The sequence below is a fragment of the Ranitomeya variabilis genome, chromosome 3 (genome assembly GCF_051348905.1).
Source record: "Ranitomeya variabilis isolate aRanVar5 chromosome 3, aRanVar5.hap1, whole genome shotgun sequence".
Classification (NCBI taxonomy): Eukaryota; Metazoa; Chordata; class Amphibia; order Anura; family Dendrobatidae; genus Ranitomeya; species Ranitomeya variabilis.
The window spans coordinates 592,320,902-592,341,853 of record NC_135234.1 but is presented as its reverse complement, the minus strand read 5'-3'; the positions used below and the strand labels follow the sequence as shown (position 1 = coordinate 592,341,853).

Below are 20,952 nucleotides of genomic sequence, written 5' to 3'. Positions count from 1 at the left end.
CAAACAATTCTAGAAACATGGAGCATGTGATGCCAGTGATAACCTGGGATTACACACAACACAATGAGAATTCATTCTTTTCTTTACTATGTTTAACAGGTTGTGAAAAGTTTCTTACACCTGAGCTTTATATTGGGATATCTGTATGTTTCAGAAGAAACCTTAATTACATGGAATACCATCACTACTATTCCCTCTTTCAAGATCTCCCTTATTTTCAGGAGCAAACCGCTCCCCTGCCTCCCTGCTTTCCTGGGGGCGGTGAGAACCTGCTTGATTGACAGTTCAGACGAGTAGCATTGTTACGCCACTGGCCCAAACCACGCACTCTGCCATACTGCAACCTCAGAGGCACACGGGGGGCTGACCCAAGCAATCGGGTCAGCGTCTTTGCAGCCACTGCAAGCTCTATAGGAAAGAGCTTCCAAGCGCTGCGCTGCTTTCCTGGGAGACGAGCTGCCCCAGATAGGCAACAAGCAGCAAAGAAGATCAAACGTTACTCTGTTTGGAAGGATAGAAAAGATTTACAAAAAGAAAAAAACTTTCTAATTTTGTTCATTTACAATGAGAAAACCGCTTTAAGAAGGAAATACTCGTCTGATTGGACATCTGACAAACTACAAAGAATCAGCATGCATGGTATGTTCCGCTCTGCATTGTAAGCTGCTATGCTACGCTAAGAAAGAAACCAGCAATCTTCTGGCTGACACTTTCCATAGGCCATAAAGGTTTCAAAATGTAAAACCTCCAATAATCAAATTGTATTGTTGCCCTTGGGGTTGCTTCAATCAGACAATGTGGCCCTTGGACAATAAAGGCCGTGCAGCCTCGGAATAGAGGTACAGGAGACCAAGAGCAGCTGTTCCAGAACACGCAGAGCAGCGCAACATGGAGGAACCCCACCTGAAATAAGAGCCAGCGAAAAGTCTCAGGTCCCCATGCCCCCCATATATAAATCCCCCGCCCCCGTATTACATTACACACAAACAGATCTTAGGAAAAATATATTCCTACAGTCTGTTTATGATATGAAAATGTGGCCTACGACTAGTCAAGGGGGTGTTGGTATTCCCAGACTAGTCAGCCCACTTAGCATGTTATCGTGCCCCCCGGGGGTGTGATAACGTGGCTTACAAGCGCTGCACAACCCTCGCGGATGTGCGGCTTCTTTCCTCTCATCCTGGAGCCCCTGAGGCCGGGTGTGCGCGTCCAATGTAATACGGGGACTGTGGGGCAGGGTGGTGGGTCTGGGGGATAAAACTGGAGCAGCTGGACAGAACCCTTACAATCAGTAACCCTACACAGATGTCATCCCTAGGACCGCAGGGCTCCCCGCCTGCTGTATAAATCAGGTTGGTCTCACACAATAGCACAAAGACGGAGTAATGTACTTAACACAAAAGAAGTATATAATAGAACATAGGCGGCTCCAACCTGCAGACAATCGCCATTGTGATCTGACAGGACGCCCATAGGAGAACACTCACACAGCATTAATAAATGTACAGCTCTGGGCACAGTGGTAATCAGAGCACTTGATAATTTGACTTGCCTCCACACAGGAATTTCATTCAGCGGATAACGACATATTAAATGTCAAGCAGTCTGATATGCAAAGTACAATTAGGAGAATGTGCCTCAGTACATCTGCGGAAGCAAAGCCCCCAATACAGGACAGACCTCTCCTGGAATCCCACCACTACCTATAACCAGGGGAGAGAGAACACACACAGGCCACGGGAAGCCGGCACCAGGAGAGACCACTGCTTAAATTAATGGGAATTATCATTTTATTTGGAGCACCTACGGCTACGATCATGCCGAATGGCTATTCCCAATGTCCACTGGCAAATGAGAAGAAAAAAAATGAAAACAACAGGAATGCCAGACCCACCATAAGACTGGCATAGACCCCTGAGTATCAGCAGGGTTATGATTATGGCGTCTCATCTTACTGGGCGGGATCTGCGCTTCTACAGCATTGTAAATACGGCCGCAGTGTAGCTTAATGCTCTAGGAGTGCGTTCAGCCATGGCGGAAATGCTGCGGGGTTTCCACAGGTGAAATATCCACAATAGATACGACAGTACCGATAACGGACATTGCAGGCTGTAATTCTACAGCATGTTCATTCTTTCTGCGGATTATTAGCATGGATTGAATCATTTGCAGGGCACATCTCATGCAGACAGTTTGTGTAGCAGAATGGTTGTCATTGTGGCCAATGTTCTCTGCTCGACTCAGGACAATCCCAATGGGCTGCAGAGGCCAAACGTGTGAGGCGGTGATCGCTGGAGGCCAAAGCACAGAAGCATGCACTAGTGTCATCCATATGTCAGATGAAACTGGATTCCATATGGAGCCACCATTTAGGACCTGATTTTTAATCATACATTTTTTTATAACATCGGAACTGTATTTAGTGTTGTAAACTTTTAATCTGGATGCAACTCGGATAATTTTTTTTATACTATAACCTGAGAGCAGAATTATGTAGAGACACGGGGCAGAGACCCTGATTCCAGCGATGTGTCACTTACTGCACTGCTTAGTGTACTTTTAATAAAATCAGTGTTTTATCAGCAATAAATTATGACTAGAGGACTAGCTGTCTCGTGCCGTGTAGTTCTCCTCCTCTGAATAACTGCACCCCACCACTGATTAGCAGCTTTTTTGCACAGAAAGCTGTCAATCACTGGTGTGGGTGGGGTTATATAAGGCTCAACATTCAGAGCACTGCTAAATCACAAGAATATGAAACAGTTACTTTTCCAAAACTACACCAAGCAAATAAGCAAATGATACATTGCTGGAATCAGCATCTCTGTCCCTAAATCATGCTGCCCTCAGATTTGATTGCAAAAACCTGGTGACAATCTCTCTTTAATGTGTCTAGGTATTAAAGCTTTATTATTCTGGTTAAGAAGCCCTTAAAACGCAGCACTTCAAGAACACACAGAAGAGCAAAAGGGTAATGATTAGTGATGAGCGAATATACTCGTTACTCGAGATTTCCCAGCACGCTCGGGTGTCCTCCGAGTATTGTTTAGTGCTCGGAGATGTAGTTTTCATTTGCCGCAGCTGAATGATTTCCATCTGTTAGCCAGCATAAGTACATGTGGGGATTCCCTAGCAACCAGGCAACCCCCACATGTACTTATGCTGGCTAACAGATGTAAATCATTCAGCTGCGGCAATGAAAACTACATCTCCGAGCACTAAACAATACTCGGAGGACACCCGAGCGTGCTGGGAAATCTCGGGTAACGAGTATATTCGCTCATCACTAGTAACGATGTTTTGAACTTGTGACTTTCGGGCTCCATATCTCACCATCCTACTGCTTTGACCGTGAGACTACCATCATTGTACAGACAATCATCCTGGCTATCTCATACACAAATCTGACTTGCATCTATTTAGCATATAATTAGTTCTGCAGATTCTTGTCATGACACTGCACTGTTACTATTTCGTTCCTAAAAATCTGAATTTTTATTTTTGTTCTATTGCTAGTATTGTGTAAATCTACCTTTGGCTTCCAACACTGCCTGAATCCTTCTGGGCATGCTCTGAATAGAATTCAAGCACGTTTCTGTAAGGAGGAAGACTGGGCTGCGGGTACCTGTGCTGTGTCGGGTCTGGAACTGTCGAGGCTGCGTTCCCCGTTTCCCGGGAGAAGGAATAGGGGACCGGACAGGCCCCATGACCCAGGAAGAAGAGGAGGGTTTAGTCCCGGAACCTGGCCGGAAGCTGAGGGAAGAAGTGTGCGAAGCTGCATAGAGGCCCCGCCATCAGTGTGCAAGCAGCAAGGAAGGCAGCGCACTCCACCCCGAACCGCCGGCGCTGCGACGGACTGCAGCAGACAGACCTGGTGACCTAGAGGCAGGAGGCGTGGCTAAAAGGAAGCACACACTGCGGCAGTTTTGGCGCGGACAGGCAGCGTGCAGCAGAGAGAGAGGTGCTCCGTCCCTGGAGCACTGGCGCTGCGCAGGCCTGCGTCCATTTACTCCTGCCGCTATCAGCGGGGACTTCAGAGAGAGAGGTGCAGTGATCCCGGTGACAGCCACAGAGCAAGGTGCCGTACGCTCCGTGTCCGTGAGTACAGTGCACATGCCACATAAGAGAAACCAGTTTATACCTGCCGGTCTACGTTGGACCCGGACAGTGCTGTAGCCTTAACGGTCTTGGCCGCATCAACTAACTGGACAGTTATTATTCTGCATTATTGTTCTTATCATATACTCCCTTAACCAATCATCTCCCTGCGAGGAGTTAACCTCCCGTTCATTTAAAACTGTTAACCCTTGCTCTACCTCCTGTCCGTCACTGCATCCAGCAACCTGCTTCAGTCTCTTCTACATGTTCCCACAGTTGGTGCATACTGGTCGACTCACATGGGTATGTATAAAGCTTGTTCTTCAACTTTACCCACAAGTGTTCGACTGGGTTGGGGTCTAGACACTGTGTGGGCAAACAAACTTCTACTTCATTGCCACTGATTCATTTCTTTGCACTCTCTACGTATGCTTCGGGTCATTGTCCTGCTGGAACACCGAGTCGTCCTTTTCATACCCACAGTACTCAAGAGTATGAAGTAGCTCATCTTGTAGGATACTCAGATACAGCTCAGCATTGAGACCAACATTGATCCTGGTCAGGTAGCCAACGCCTTTGGCTATGAAACAACCACATATTAGGATTCCTCCACCAAACTTGACAGTTCCTTCAATTTCGCAATCCGTTAGCCCCATCTTCCAGACCCATTTGCACCTATCAAAGCCCAGTCTATTGACTTTCATCTCATTGCTCCAAATCACCTGTTTCCAATCTTATACTTTCCACTTTTTGTACTTTATTGCAAACTCAAGCAACACTTCTCATGACGATATTGCAGTTGAGGCTTCTTCATCTTTTTTGGGGCCACCTTTTGAAACTGGTGTAATGTGCATCACATGGTGCTTGCATGGACGTGATCTCACTATTATGCAGCATACGAGCCGCTTCCACTGCTGTGTTTGTCGTGCCAGAACGGATACACCTTGTGATTAGCAGACTTGTTGATTCCGATATCTTGCCTGAACATCCACCTCTTGGCTTGTGAATGGATGGACACAATCTGCATATCATATGCTAAATAAATACTAGTCTAATTTATGTAATAAGAGATAGCCAAGAGGATTGTCTATAAAGTGATGGTAGTCTCACATTCGATGCAGTAGTGGATGGTGAGATATAGAGCCTGAAAGTCACTAAAGTTCTAAACATTGTTACCCTTTTCCTCATCCGTGGATTACTAGAATTTTTATATAATATGGAAATAAGAGAAACAAGAAACATTCCCCAACTAAGGCCACTTTCACACATCAGTTTTTTGCCGTCAGTCACAATCCGTTGGCTCAACAGAGGGATCCGTTTCAACAGATCCGACTAGCGGATCAGGCTAATTGGATCGGAGCATGCTAAGCTAAAAAAAAAAAAAAAGGAATCCGCTGTCCGTTTTTTCGACGGACACAAAAAAATTTACTTTGCTCATTGTCTCCAGCCGCCGGATAAAATTTTCGACAGATCCGGCGAATGATGGATGAAACGAGAGGCAATCTGTCGCTAATACAAGTCTATGAGAAAACATCGGATCCGGCGGCATCAGTCACCGGATCCGTTTTTTTCAAAATTCGACGGATTGCGACTGATAGCAAAAAACTGATGTGTGAAAGGGGCCTAACACATCTCCCATACTACTCGTCTATATCAATCTATTCGCTCCTGTAATAATGACCACCAGCATATTTCTAATTCTTGATTTTATGCATTTTAATGTAAACCTTGTACAATTTGACAGAAACATGATATAGGTCACAGACAGACTCCTAGATGAATGTTAACTGTCCAGACATGAAACACTCTCAGAAAATCCCATATTGTTAATTCATGGAGAGTACCTGACAGGGTTGCTGGTCAGAGAGACACGGAGGGAGTCTAAGTAAGAGACGAGCCTTTCATCTGTGGAGCCCGATTTCAGCTCATGAATGAATTCCTGCGGCGAGATCTGTCTGCTGCTCTTGAGGCTCCCCTGTAACAAGATACAAATCAGACTGAGCAATCATCCCTGCACATATCACATGCATACAGCACTACGTGAACAACTTTTTCTTGCAACTTTTCGAGAATACATATTTGAGCTGAAACCCACGACCTGATCACATCACTCATTTACAAGTAAAATTCTCTGCCTTCTTGATGGAGCCTACAAGATGTTCTCCTGGAACTGCTCCAGCAAAAGGACAATCTGTATCCAAAGGTATCGGTCAGCTGGTCTCCTGCCATACAGGATTTGTGCACAGGGCATCATGGTGTTAGGGTACCGTCTCACATTGGCACTTTGATTGCTACGAAGGTACGATCCGTGACGTTCCAGCGATATCCATACGATATCGCTGTGTCTGACACGCAGCGGCGATCAGGGACCCCGCTGAGAATCGTACGTCGTAGCAGATCGTTTGGAACTTTATTTCGTCGCTGGATCTCCCGCTGTCATCGCTGCATCGGTGTGTGTGACACCGATCCAGCGATGCGTTCGCTTGTAACCAGGGTAAACATCGGGTTACTAAGCGCAGGGCCGCGCTTAGTAACCCCATGTTTATCCTGGTTACCATCGTAAATGTAAAAAAAAACAAACAGTACATACTTACATTCCGGTGTCCGTCAGGTCCCTAGCCGTCTGCTTCCCTGCACTGACTGTGAGCGCCGGCCGTAAAGTGAAAGCAGAGCACAGCGGTGACGTCACCGCTCTGCTTTGGCCGGCGCTTACACAGGATGCAGGAGGAGTGCAGGGAAGCGGACGCAGGCACCAGAATATGAGTATGTGTTTTTTTTATTTTACGTTTACGCTGGTAACCAGGGTAAACATCGGGTTACTAAGTGCGGCCCTGTGCTTAGTAACCCGATGTGTACCCTGGTTACCCGGGGACTTCGGCATCGTCGGTCGCTGGAGAGCTGTCTGTGTGACAGCTCTCCAGCGACCACACAACGACTTACCAACGATCACGTCCAGGTCATATCGCTGGTCGTGATCGTTGGTAAATCGTTTTGTGTAACGGTACCCTTAGACATTTTAAGATAAGTAAAAAAAAAAGTCCAGCCTAATCCCCATATGAAATCCCTGGAATAAGCACACATGGCCAATCCAAGTACATGGACTACGTGGGTATAGCACATGGCTACATGGAGAAGACTGTTGAGCCAAACCAACATGAGGCAATTCTTCTATGTTCATGTCAAAAGATCTACAAAACGATTGTATTATATTTCACGCTTTTTGCTTTTTTTCGCAGCTCAATGAAATAGCTAGCTTACAAAGGGTGCTCCAATCTCTACCATAAATGCCTAATGGGTGTAGGTATCAGAAGTAGGAACCTCATTTATCTTGTGAAAAGAGCCCTATGTTACATTACTGTAAATAAGAGGTGATCAAAAATCCTATAAAATGAAAATATCCCTTCCAAAAAAACAACGAATGACCTGGGTAACAAAAAAATCATAACTTATTTCTCATGCTTATATAGTGCCAACATTTGCTGGCAATTTGCAAACATTATTAGTGACTGTCCCCAGTGAGGGCTCATAATCAAAAGAGAACTGATGGTGGCTCTCTCACATCAATACTAATTTTTCACAAATGGTTCCAAAAACATAGGAAAATTAGTTAAGGAATCAGATTCCTGTGAGCTTCAGTTTCTCCCTTCCTCTTTATATAATATGGAGATAAAAGATGACAATACACATCAACAATTTACAAAACACCACGATTTTGGTAGGATCAGCCAACAATCTTATATGGCCCAAGAACATCCCAAGGGGTAAAATTAGTGTAAGGCTATATTTACATCATGTTTTCTCCACTCGTCATTCTGTAGGGAATTATGTCAGAAGAACTGAAAAACAAAATTTGGACATTTGCGCCACTGACTATTTGAGGCAGGTACCAAGATATGGTTGACCGTGTTTTAATACTCCTCACAAATACATCAACATAAGCCCCAATCCTACGTGCTAGGCCAATCCGAGTCTGTAGGTTTAGGAGACCCCAATCCTAGTCTGTAGGTTTAGGAGACCCCAATCCTACGTGCTAGGCCAATCCGAGTCTGTAGGTTTAGGAGACCCCAATCCTATGTGCTAGGTCAATCCGAGTCTGTAGGTTTAGGAGACCCCAATCCTATGTGCTAGGCCAATCCGAGTCTGTAGGTTTAGGAGACCCCAATCCTACGTGCTAGGCCAATCCGAGTCTGTAGGTTTAGGAGACCCCAATCCTATGTGCTAGGCCAATTCTAGTCTGTAGGTTTAGGAGACCCCAATCCTACGTGCTAGGCCAATCCGAGTCTGTAGGTTTAGGAGACCCCAATCCTACATGCTAGGCCAATCCGAGTCTGTAGGTTTAGGAGACCCCAATTCTATGTGCTAGGCCAATCCGAGTCTGTAGGTTTAGGAGACCCCAATTCTATGTGCTAGGCCAATCCGAGTATTTGTGCACATTATCTTACACTGCTTATCCTGAGTGTTCATGTCACTTTGTGTGTGTTTTTTATAAAGTTTTGCTAACTAAAATTTATACTATTTTTATATATATTTAATTCGAGTACTCCTATTTTTCTCCTAAGTCGAGCCAATCCGAGTCTGTAGGTTTAGGAGACCCCAATCCTATGTGCTAGGCCAATCCGAGTCTGTAGGTTTAGGAGACCCCAATCCTATGTGCTAGGCCAATCCTAGTCTGTAGGTTTAGGAGACCACAATCCTACATGCTAGGCCAATCCGAGTCTGTAGGTTTAGGAGACCCCAATTCTATGTGCTAGGCCAATCCGAGTCTGTAGGTTTAGGAGACCCCAATCCTACGTGCTAGGCCAATCCGAGTCTGTAGGTTAAGGAGACCCCAATCCTATGTGCTAGGCCAATCCTAGTCTGTAGGTTTAGGAGACCCCAATCCTACGTGCTAGGCCAATCCGAGTCTGTAGGTTTAGGAGACCCCAATCCTACATGCTAGGTCAATCCGAGTCTGTAGGTTTAGGAGACCCCAATCCTATGTGCTAGGCCAATCCGAGTCTGTAGGTTTAGGAGACCCCAATCCTATGTGCTAGGCCAATCCGAGTCTGTAGGTTTAGGAGACCCCAATCCTACGTGCTAGGCCAATCCAAGTCTGTAGGTTTAGGAGACCCCAATCCTATGTGCTAGGCCAATTCTAGTCTGTAGGTTTAGGAGACCCCAATCCTACGTGCTAGGCCAATCCGAGTCTGTAGGTTTAGGAGACCCCAATCCTACATGCTAGGTCAATCCGAGTCTGTAGGTTTAGGAGACCCTAATCCTATGTGCTAGGCCAATCCGAGTCTGTAGGTTTAGGAGACCCCAATCCTAGGTGCTAGGCCAATCCGAGTCTGTAGGTTTAGGAGACCCCAATCCTACATGCTAGGCCAATCCGAGTCTGTAGGTTTAGGAGACCCCAATTCTATGTGCTAGGCCAATCCGAGTCTGTAGGTTTAGGAGACCCCAATTCTATGTGCTAGGCCAATCCGAGTATTTGTGCACATTATCTTACACTGCTTATCCTGAGTGTTCATGTCACTTTGTGTGTGTTTTTTATAAAGTTTTGCTAAATAAAATTTATACTATTTTTTTATATATTTAATTCGAGTACTCCTATTTTTCTCCTAAGTCGAGCCAATCCGAGTCTGTAGGTTTAGGAGACCCTAATCCTACGTGCTAGGCCAATCCGAGTCTGTAGGTTTAGGAGACCCCAATCCTATGTGCTAGGCCAATCCTAGTCTGTAGGTTTAGGAGACCACAATCCTACATGCTAGGCCAATCCGAGTCTGTAGGTTTAGGAGACCCCAATTCTATGTGCTAGGCCAATCCGAGTCTGTAGGTTTAGGAGACCCAATCCTACGTGCTAGGCCAAACCGAGGCTGTAGGTTTAGAAGAAGGTGGGCACACAGCTGGAAGGTCACAGCCTTCTCATGTGTGGCCAGTGTTTGGATGCTCTCTGGTAAGCCAGATTTGCTAAGGGAAGTGCTGGTTCTCAGTATTTTTTTTTTTTTTACAGCCAGACTTCCCTCATGTAGCAGCATGGAAACTCCATGGTTGGGCATTATTTACTACCATAGTGGAACACACTGGCGGAGAGCGTTATTTACATAGCAGGAACAGTGGAAACTTTCCATTCTAAGGAGTAATAACTGGTGAAAGCTTGGGAAGCTTATTAAATAAACATTGATTTCCCGATCTGCTAACCACTATTTACTGGTTCAATGAAGGATAAAAAGCTACTTTGCTGAAAATCTGGTGGACAAGAACAAAACCTGCTGCTCGCAGTCATTATTTCATTATAAGACATGTGACTGCGTGAGTTTATGGGGGTTCTTAAAAATCAGTCAATGCACATGAAATTGTGCCATCTCCTGTGGTTTCTGTAAGGCCAAAAATCAAAACCATAGCAACAGAATAAACAGATAGCTGTTAGAGGGGAAACGGGAAAGCAAATGTACAAATCTCTCTGCAAGATCAACATTAGCAGCTCCAGACACAAGTCCTTGTATTCTGATGTATTACTTATTGCATCCAGGCTTTTCTATCTGCTTTAGACAACCTGCGTGACCAACATTATCAGTGTGAGAGATCGCCTAGGAGGGCAGGGACTCCCGCTCTGTCCGTACACAGTGGGATACGGCAGATGTCCAGACCCTCCATCTTACGGATCTACGGGAGGACATTGTTGGAAAGCAGCTGCCAGAACTTCGCCTTCCTTCCTGGCATCCTTTGTGTCTCGACCAATGGAAGCTCCAGAAATGTAACTGCCCAGGTTATTCATTGTCCATAAATCAAATCCCCCCCAACAAAGTAGGATCCAGAGAAAGCAACCCTCCATCCCACTCATTGTATACTGATCATCCAGCAGAGCGGACCACTACAGTCTATTCCCCTCCAGAAACTGCTGCATTCTCATCCCTCCCTGACAGAGTTGACAGTAAGCCCCAAAAAGTTGGGAGGCATATCATAGCAAAGGCAGACGTTTTTTTCGGGCTCTTGGTGTCGGCAAGGGGATCTGGGGTCAGTGTAAAGCGTTATATGCTGTATATAATGGAGGGACTTTAAATTTGTTTAATCCTCGTTGTCTGGGTTACCAGCCACCACTACAGCATATCGGTAGTGGCTGAGCATGAGTAGTGCTTATGAACTTTTAGCTTATAAGCTCTGATCTAAAATTGTTTTAACTGCCAGAGCAAATGATCTCATCAGCTTTAGTGGCAATCTACTTTCCCAGTATCGGAGGGCACACTGTTCAGACCAGCAGCGCGACCATGCCGTTGACCTGCCAACCTTCAAGAGCGCACCACTTTCTCGCAAACAGGAGCTGGAAGGCTGGGCAAAAGGGGACTCATGAAGTGAAAAGTGAGACCAATCCATGGGGTTAGATTGAGGAAAAAGTAATGGGAATGTTTCTTGGATGGATTAGTGGGGTCTCTTGTGCAATACCAAACCTACTTACTGACACAGGGTTCCATCAATGGAGGAAAGACTCATATTCCAAACATGGCATGAAGGTAGAGGACTTGGTCATAAAAATTCTGAATTTGTTTTTCAACCCAAATTCAGGTATATAAAAAGCCATAAAAATCAAATACAAAAATCCTTCAAAAGTATTTCAGTATATGTAGGCCATGTTTATTTCTGGTTTTGCTTTAGCTCTAGCTTAAAAAAAAAAAAAAAAAAAAAGACGGATCTACTATATTCTTTTCTCAAAGAGAACATTTTAGGTAAGAACGTTACACTAACACTCCAGCAGGAGCAGAGAACGCCAGTGAGTGATCACACACTGTTTCTATGTGGCAGTTTATGATGGAGGGTGGTTTTATCATGTATCACTGGATACCGGAGCGTGGGAGAACTCCCAGGTCTCTCCAAACACTGATGTCTTTCATACAACATCCGAATAAGCCAGAGAAGATGAAGAAATTGGACACCGACAGATCCACTCTCGATATCCTCTCACATAATGAATCCAAATTGGTTGTCATAACATAATGTTCTTTTTTATTTCCAACAGACTGTGTTCAATTAGCTTCTAAAACATTGTCGCAAATTTTATATCTTCCTCAAAGATTAAAATAGAATGCAATATGCCAGGATGCATAATGGAGGCCCCAGGCAGCCCCGCAATCAGATTACCCTACAAAACCATATTAAATTAATTGTTGGATGTATGCAGAGCTGGAAAGTGGATCCGACGCGCTCTCCCGTATCCCTACGTTACTAGCCATGTAACATGAGACGATTCATGTGAAATTGCCCGGTAATTCAATCTTTGTGTTTGTGTTATCTTTTATTTTACCAAAGAAAAGGAAATGAACAAAAAAATGGAATTTCAGATGAGCAGAATGTTCTATCTAGAATCTGCCGCAAAGAAAGGCTTCAATCTGCATTCATTACTCCATATGGCCAGCCTTTCCACACTACATCAAATAATTCAATTATGCCGGTTCCTTACTGTAAAGGCTTCTCCTGCAGTCGCGAAGAAAACACGTGAAACCGCTACTCACAGAAAACCTCCAGGAGGGCGAAACAACGGAACATTTCTACAGAACGCTGAGAAATAGGATTCTGGGGTGGAGAACACAGACATCAGTTATACAGCACCGGCCGTGACATAAGAAGGCGTCTTCACAATGATACTGGCGCAGGATGGTCTTCTGTGTGGGATCAGATCTGATCAAACATCCTTAAAGGAGGGGTACTTGCTACCGTGACAACCCCTCGTAAATACTGTACTCCCCAGTGTAAAATCAAAACCACTGCAGCCAATCACTAACTGGCTGTAGCTCTCTCATTTCTATCTGACATCCGAGGCTCGTCTGAAGGAAATGTGAGAACAGCAGCCCATCAGCAACTGTGCATTACTGTACTATGTGAGCACTGCGGCCAATCAGTGGCCACTAAGGAGCCGTAGTTCTCACATTTCTGATGGGCATACAAGCCTTGCGTGAAGGAAGTGCGAGAACTGCAGCCCACCAGTAACTGTTCATGTGAGGACTTCAGTCAATCAGTAAATGTTGATTGTTATCCCATGTGAGCACTGCAGCCCATCAGTAACTGTTGATTGTTATGTCATGTTACATAGTTACATAGTTATTAAGGTTGAAGGAAGACTTTAAGTCCATCTAGTTCAACCCATAGCCTAACCTAACATTCCCTAACATGTTGATCCAGAGGAAGGCAAAAAAAAAAACATATGGCAAAGAGTAAGCTCCACATTGGGGAAAAAAATTCCTTCCCGACTCCACATACGGCAATCAGACTAGTTCCCTGGATCAACACCCTATCAAGGAATCTAGTGTATATACCCTGTAACATTATACTTTTCCAGAAAGGTATCCAGTCCCCTCTTAAATTTAAGTAATGAATCACTCATTACAACATCATACGGCAGAGAGTTCCATAGTCTCACTGCTCTTACAGTAAAGAAAACCCTCTACTGGGTTCCCTTGGTCCAGTCCGGAACTTACCTCTTCATAGAAGCTGATCAAATTAGTCTGACATGAACGGTCCCTAGTAAACCCGTGCTGATACTGGGTCATGAGGTTATTCCTCTTCAGATACTCCAGCATAGCATCCCTTAGAATGCCCTCCAGGATTTTACCCACAGTAGAGGTTAAGCTTACTGGCCTATAATTTCCGAGTTCAGTTTTTGTCCCCTTTTTGAATATTGGCACCACATTTGCTATACGCCACTCCTGTGGTACAGACCCTGTTATTATGGACTCTTTAAAGATTAAAAATAATGGTCTATCAATGACTGTACTTAGTTCCTGCAGTACTCGGGGGTGTATCCCATCCGGGCCCGGAGATTTGTCAATTTTAGTTATTTTTAGAAGCTGCCGTACTTCCTGCTGGGTTAAGCAGGTGACATTTAATTGGGAATTTTTATCACTAGTCATTTTGTCTGCCATGGGATTTTCTTTTGTAAATACTGATGAAAAAAACTCGTTTAGCATATTGGCTTTTTCCTCATCCTCATCCACCATTTCACCCAGACTATTTTTAAGGGGGCCAACACTATCATTTTTTAGTTTCTTACTATTTATGTAGTTAAAGAATATTTGGGGATTATTTTTACTCTCTCTGGCAATGAGTCTCTGTCTCAATCTTTGCTGCCTTGATTTGCTTTTTACAGAATTTATTTAATTGTCTGTATTTATTTAATGCCTCATCACTACCTACTTCCTTTAATTCTCTAAATGCTTTCTTTTTGTCCCTTATTGCTCCCCTTACAGCTCTATTTAGCCCTATTGGTTTCCTCCTATTTCTAGTATGTTTATTCCCATAAGGTATATACTGTGCACAGGTCCTATCCAGGATGCTAATAAATGTCTCCCATTTTCTTTGTGTATTTTTATGTCTCAGGATATCGTCACGGTTAATTGCACCAAGATCATCTCTCATCCGTTGGAAATTTGCCCTCCTGAAGTTTAGTGTCCTTGTAACCCCCCTACTACCCATCTTATTAAAGGAGACACGAAAACTTATTACTTTGTGATCACTATTCCCCAAGTGACCCCCAACCCTTATATTTGATATGCGGTCTGGCCTGTTGGTTAATATTAGGTCTAGCAGTGCCCCCCTTCTTGTTGGGTCCTGAACAGTTGTGAAAGGTAATTGTCTCTCATAGTTGTCAAAAACCGATTACCTTTGCTGGAACTGCAGATTTCCGTTCCCCAATCTATTTCAGGGTAGTTGAAGTCCCCCATAATAATGACTTTTCCTTGAGTCGCAGCTTCATCTATTTGCTTTACGAGGATATTCTCCGTTGCTTCCATTATTTTTGGAGATTTATAACAAACCCCTATCAGTAATTTATTATTTTTCCCCCTCCTCTTATCTCCACCCACAGGGAGTCTACATTTTCATTAAATTCACCTATATTATCACGCCGGATGGGTTTTAAGGTCGATTTTACATATAGACACACCCCTCCCCCTCGCTTATCTGTACGGTCATTTCTGAAAAGGCTATAGCCCTGCAAGTTAACAGCCCAGTCATGGCTCTCATCCAGCCACGTCTCAGATATCCCCACCATGTCATAACTATGCTCCAACAACATTAATTCTAATTCGTCCATTTTGTTGGCGAGGCTTCTGGCATTAGTATACATGCACTTAATGTTCTTCTCTGTACCTCTATTCTTTCTTAAATTATTAACTGTTCTAACCCCACCCCCATGCCACCGCCACCCCCAACTTCCTTATTTGTGCCCAGGTCTCTATCTGCACTATCTTCCCCTCCTATAAAATGAATACCCTCCCCCCCATTCCCTAGTTTAAACACTCCTCCAACCTTCTAGCCATTTTCTCCCCCAGCACAGCTGCACCTTCCCCATTGAGGTGCAGCCTGTCCCTAGCGTAGATCCTGTAGCCCACTGAGAAGTCGGCCCAGTTCTGCAGGAACCCAAACCCCTCCTTCCTACACAAATTCGTGAGCCACTTATTAACCTCCCTAATCTCCCATTGCCTCTCTGGCGTGGCACGTGGTACAGGCAGTATTTCGGAAAATACCACGTTGGAGGTCCTTGCTTTCAGCTTACAGCCTAATTCCCTGAAATCATCTTTAAGGACCTTACACCTACCTCTAACTTTGTCATTTGTGCCAATGTGCACCATGACCGCTGGGTCCTCACCAGCCCCTCCCAGTAATCTGTCCACCTTATCAGCGATCTGTCGGACTCGAGCGCCAGGTAGGCAGCACGCCGTTCGACGATCCCTGTCTTTGTGACAGATTGCCCTATCTGTTCCCCTAATAATTGAGTCCCCCACTACCAGCACCTGTCTGGCCTGCCCTGCTCTCCTATTTCCCTCCTTACTGGAGCAGTCACTCCTCCGGCTTTCAGAGGACATGTCTGGCTGCAGCAGTGCTACCCCTGTACTGGCACCCCCCTCATCTGCCAACTTAGCAAACTTATTGGGGTGTGCCAGATCAGGACTAGCCTCCCTGGCACTCTTCCCTGTACCACGCTTTCTAACTGTCACCCAGCTTGCTACTTTACTGTCCTGCAGCTCCATCCTACCATCCCCCCCTCATCTATCCCATTGAGCATCTGCTCAGTGAGCAGAAGACTTCTCTCCATATTGTCTATGGATCTCAGTGTTGCCAGCTGCACATTTGGATTCAGAATCTGGGTTTCCAAATGCACAACGTGCTCACATCTCGCACAGCAGTATGCACCCTCGACCGGCTGATCAAGGACTGCATACATGTGTCAAGATGTGCACTGGATGGCATTAACAATAGTGGATCACATTTCCTAATGGGGATTGCACCACACAGAAACGTTAAATAAAAAATAAATACAAAGTATTAATAAAAAACAGACAGCAATTCAGTAATTCCTCCCTTGGAAACTCCCTGAATCCAAAGTCACTGAATCACAAGTATGCAAATTGCCTCTGCTGAAAAAAAGAGGACTTAACTCGAGTTGTGCAATATGACTTAGGATAAAAGCCAAATTGAGATACTGATTTGGCTTTTATCCTAAGTCATATTGCACGACTCGTTAAAGGGTTGATTGTGACTTGTAGGATCGCTACTTCCAATAGGTGGCGCTATAGAGTTAAGTCCTCTTTTTTTCAGCAGAGGCAATTTGCATATTTAAATTCCCAGAGGAGCATTGCATGGCGAATAAGCCTCCTTACCTTGACAAGCCAGCTGGTATGTCACTCTCCATAAGGAGAAACGTTACCCCTTAGACCTGAATCACAAGTCACACTTACCGCCGTTCACACTTACGCTCAGGTCACACTCGCTGTGCTGAAGATTTATAGATTTTTTTTTTCTCTATTTCCCCTCAACAGCAATCCACCTTGCTGTTCAAATGCACTTCCACTGCTGTGATCACTGCAGCCCATCAGTAACTGTTGATCGTTATGCCATGTGCACACTGCAGCCCATCAGTAACTGTTGATTGTTATGCCATGTGAGCACTGCAGCCCATCAGTAACTGTTGACTGTTATGCCATGTGAGCACTGCAGCCCATCAGTAACTGATTGCTATGCCATGTGTTGACTGCAGCCCATCAGTAACTGTTGATTGTTATGCCATGAGATGACTGCAGCCCATCAGTAACTGTTGATCGTTATGCTATGTGAGCACTGCAGCCCATCAGTAACTGTTGATCGTTATGCCATGTGATGACTGCAGCCCATCAGTAACTGTTGATTGTTATGCCATGTGAGCACTGCAGCCCATCAGTAACTGTTGATCGTTATGCCATGTGAGCACTGCAGCCCATCAGTAACTGTTGATTATTATGCCATGTGATTACTGCAGCCCATCAGTAACTGTTGATTGTTATGCCATGAGATGACTGCAGCCCATCAGTAACTGTTGATTGTTATGCCATGTGATCACTGCAGCCCATCAGTAACTGTTGATTGTTATGCCATGTGAGCACTGCAGCCCATCAGTAACTGTTGATTGTTATGCCATGAGATGACTGCAGCCCATCAGTAACTGTTGCTTGTTATGCCATGTGATGACTGCAGCCCATCAGTAACTGTTGATTGTTATGCCATGAGATGACTGCAGCCCATCAGTAACTGTTGCTTGTTATGCCATGTGATGACTGCAGCCCATCAGTAACTGTTGATCGTTATGCCATGTGAGCACTGCAGCCCATCAGTAACTGTTGATTGTTATGCCATGTGATGACTGCAGCCCATCAGTAACTGTTGATTGTTATGCCATGTGAGCACTGCAGCCCATCAGTAACTGTTGATCGTTATGCCATGTGAGCACTGCAGCCCATCAGTAACTGTTCATTATTATGCCATGTGATTACTGCAGCCCATCAGTAACTGTTGATTGTTATGCCATGAGATCACTGCAGCCCATCAGTAACTGTTGATTGTTATGCCATGAGATGACTGCAGCCCATCAGTAACTGTTGATTGTTATGCCATGAGATCACTGCAGCCCATCAGTAACTGTTGATTGTTATGCCATGTGATCACTGCAGCCCATCAGTAACTGTTGATTGTTATGCCATGAGATGACTGCAGCCCATCAGTAACTGTTGATTGTTATGCCATGAGATGACTGCAGCCCATCAGTAACTGTTGATTGTTATGCCATGAGATGACTGCAGCCCATCAGTAACTGTTGATTGTTATGCCATGTGAGCACTGCAGCCCATCAGTAACTGTTGATTGTTATGCCATGTGAGCACTGCAGCCCATCAGTAACTGATTGCTATGTCATGTGTTGACTGCAGCCCATCAGTAACTGTTGATTGTTATGCCATGAGATGACTGCAGCCCATCAGTAACTGTTGATTGTTATGCCATGTGAGCACTGCAGCCCATCAGTAACTGTTGATCGTTATGCCATGTGAGCACTGCAGCCCATCAGTAACTGCTGATTGTTATGCCATGACTGCAGCCAGTGTCCTGTGAATTCTGGAAGACTTTACATCTACATAGCTGGGATGGCGCCAGGATGGGAGGGGAGGAGCAGTTATTTTAATAGTTCTCTGGGAATGTACAGTAGGACTTAAGAAGGGTTTTCCAAGATCACTGCTTGAACACACTTTTAGACCAGTGCTTAGATAACAGTCACCATAACAAATGATTATTGCAAAGCAAAGAGCAAAAGAGCTGGCACAAACGTGTATGACAGCATTAGAAGACCAGAACAAGAGCGGCAGGGTTGCTCAACTTACAAGGAAAGTCCTATACATAAACTATTATATGACAGAGGTGTAAGCGGCCTCTGCCCAGGATGCTTCATTCCCTCATCATGTAGAGCAGTTAGTAGGGGCACACACGCCGGCGGGTTCACAGGCCCGACAGTAGTTGTGTGCTGTAACAAGCGCTCCATGCCACAATGGTGTCATAACATCCGCATGCTTTTACGTGAATTGTTAGGGGTTGCCATGGTAACCAGAGACTTCAACTCTAAGGAATTTTAACCATTAAAAAAAACAAATTAATCAATTAGAGCATGCGAGTTACATAAATACACACATTCATATCATAGGTAGTATTATACCGGTATTCTGGGCAGAAGTAATATTCTGCTGTCAGACATGTCACTTTGTGACTGCAGACTGCCCCGTCGCGACAAGGTGCATTAATCACACGGTCACGATTCCCACGTGATCTTACGGATGAGATTCGCCTATGTGCGGTCACGTGTTCTCCTGTGCTTCGCTCAGTGCTTACTGACTCTTCATTTCAGCCTAAAAACCCCCTTTGAGATGCACTATACACGGATGGATGGCCTGCTCCAGACCACACTAAAAGAAAGCTCATCGACAAATCAAAGAACCGAAAACTGTAGAAAAGGATTATCTGCACCAGTGACAAATACCTCTAAAAACAAGAAAAGATCTGCAAAATGCCACGAGACGGGGTCCGCAGTGGTACAGACTTTGTGAGGGAACCATTTGTCTGCGAACTTGAAGGCGTTATGTGCGAGTATAAAACACAACGCCTGACAAACATCACCCCAAGCCATGCTTCTCACTGTATTGGGGAACATTTGTCGGACCACCTAGGTACCCCAAGTTGTGTGGAGTGAGTACATAAGCCGGGCAGCACGGTGGCTCAGTGGTTAGCAGCGCTGGGTTCCTGGGTTCTAATTCCACCTTGGACAACATCTGCAGGGAGTTAGTATGTTCTCCCCGTGTTTGTGTGATTTTCCTCCGGGCACTCCGGTTTCCTCCCACATTCCAAAGACATACTGATAGGGAATTTAGATTGTGAGCCCCATCGGAGACAGCGACAATAATGTGTGCAAACTGTAAAGCGCTGCGGAATATGTTAGCGCTATATAAAAATAAAGATTATCATCATTATAAGCCTCCACGTCTATTGCTCTGGCAGAGGCTTCTGTTACACATGATAGGACCTCAGATGTGAAAATCCCAGGAGTGAATGAGTCACTCGCCAGGGCCGTGGGGTACTCGGTACCGTGTCCGGTACTTAAAGGGTATGTCACGTGGCGGCGACCTGGTCGCCTGGTCCCTAGGCGCCCAAGTAGAAGGGAATGTCCTTAAAGTGGTTTGGAATAAAGTTCGTGCTCATGACGCCACCTGTGGTATTCGGTCAGTGGGGACCAACGCTGCTTGAAGGGGTCCTCTGGGGTGATATTATGGCAGCTATATGGTATAACTTCCTACAGGTGAAGTAGGTCCCCAGGGCTCCTGGTGGGTAGTGTATAAAGAAACGGAGGACACAGGTTTGCAGTCTCTTTACCTTGTTTACTGGAGACTTCAGGCATCCACAGTCCAGGGTACCAGATCACAGGTACAGGCAGGGTCCGGCCAGCTTGGTAGCAAGTTCAGAGTCTCCTTTACCAGGTTGAGATGAAAGCCTTCCTACCAGCGCTTTGGTGTAGTCCCTTGCTGCCTGTGGCTTCTATCAAGGTCCTCACAGTTCTCTCTGTTCTCCATAAAGGTGGGACACTAACCCGTATGACAGGTGGCTCGAGCCTTTTTACAGGGTCTCTATCATGACCCGGGTTCTATGTGCCACTGTGTCTCCTGGGTGTTAGGGCGGACAAGTTATGTGTAGTCCAGCTGTCCAGCCGGTTTCTGCTGTGCCTCTTAGAGTCCGACACAACCTCGGTCTTCCAGCTACCGCTATCTGCGCTCTGCACGGACACAGCCCAATCGCAGCTGTCCTCCCAGTTGTCACTCTCCTGTGCTTTGCTCTCCTGCATGCTCACTACAAACTGTTCTTCCTTCTGTGTTAACTCGGTCCAGGAGCTGCAGCACCCTCGTCTGCTCAGCTATACTCCTTTCGTAACAGCTCCACCTCAGCTGAAGTTCCGTGACAAGCTCCTCTCTGGCCTTCCCCAACTCTCCTCTTAGCCTCAGATTGCTCCAGTCTGCTGTCTGGCCTTCTCTCTCTCTTCCT

General features: G+C 45.3%; 1 protein-coding gene across 3 annotated transcripts in view; it reads right to left on the bottom strand.

Moving 5' to 3' along the window:
* Positions 1–20,952, bottom strand: part of DIAPH3 (diaphanous related formin 3) — a 766,072-nt gene that overhangs the window by 539,060 nt on the left and 206,060 nt on the right. For all 3 annotated transcript variants that reach the window (XM_077297277.1, XM_077297278.1, XM_077297276.1), the window contains one exon: positions 5,943–6,073. In XM_077297277.1, coding sequence (XP_077153392.1) covers positions 5,943–6,073 — 131 coding nt within the window. The remainder of the gene's footprint in view (positions 1–5,942; positions 6,074–20,952) is intronic.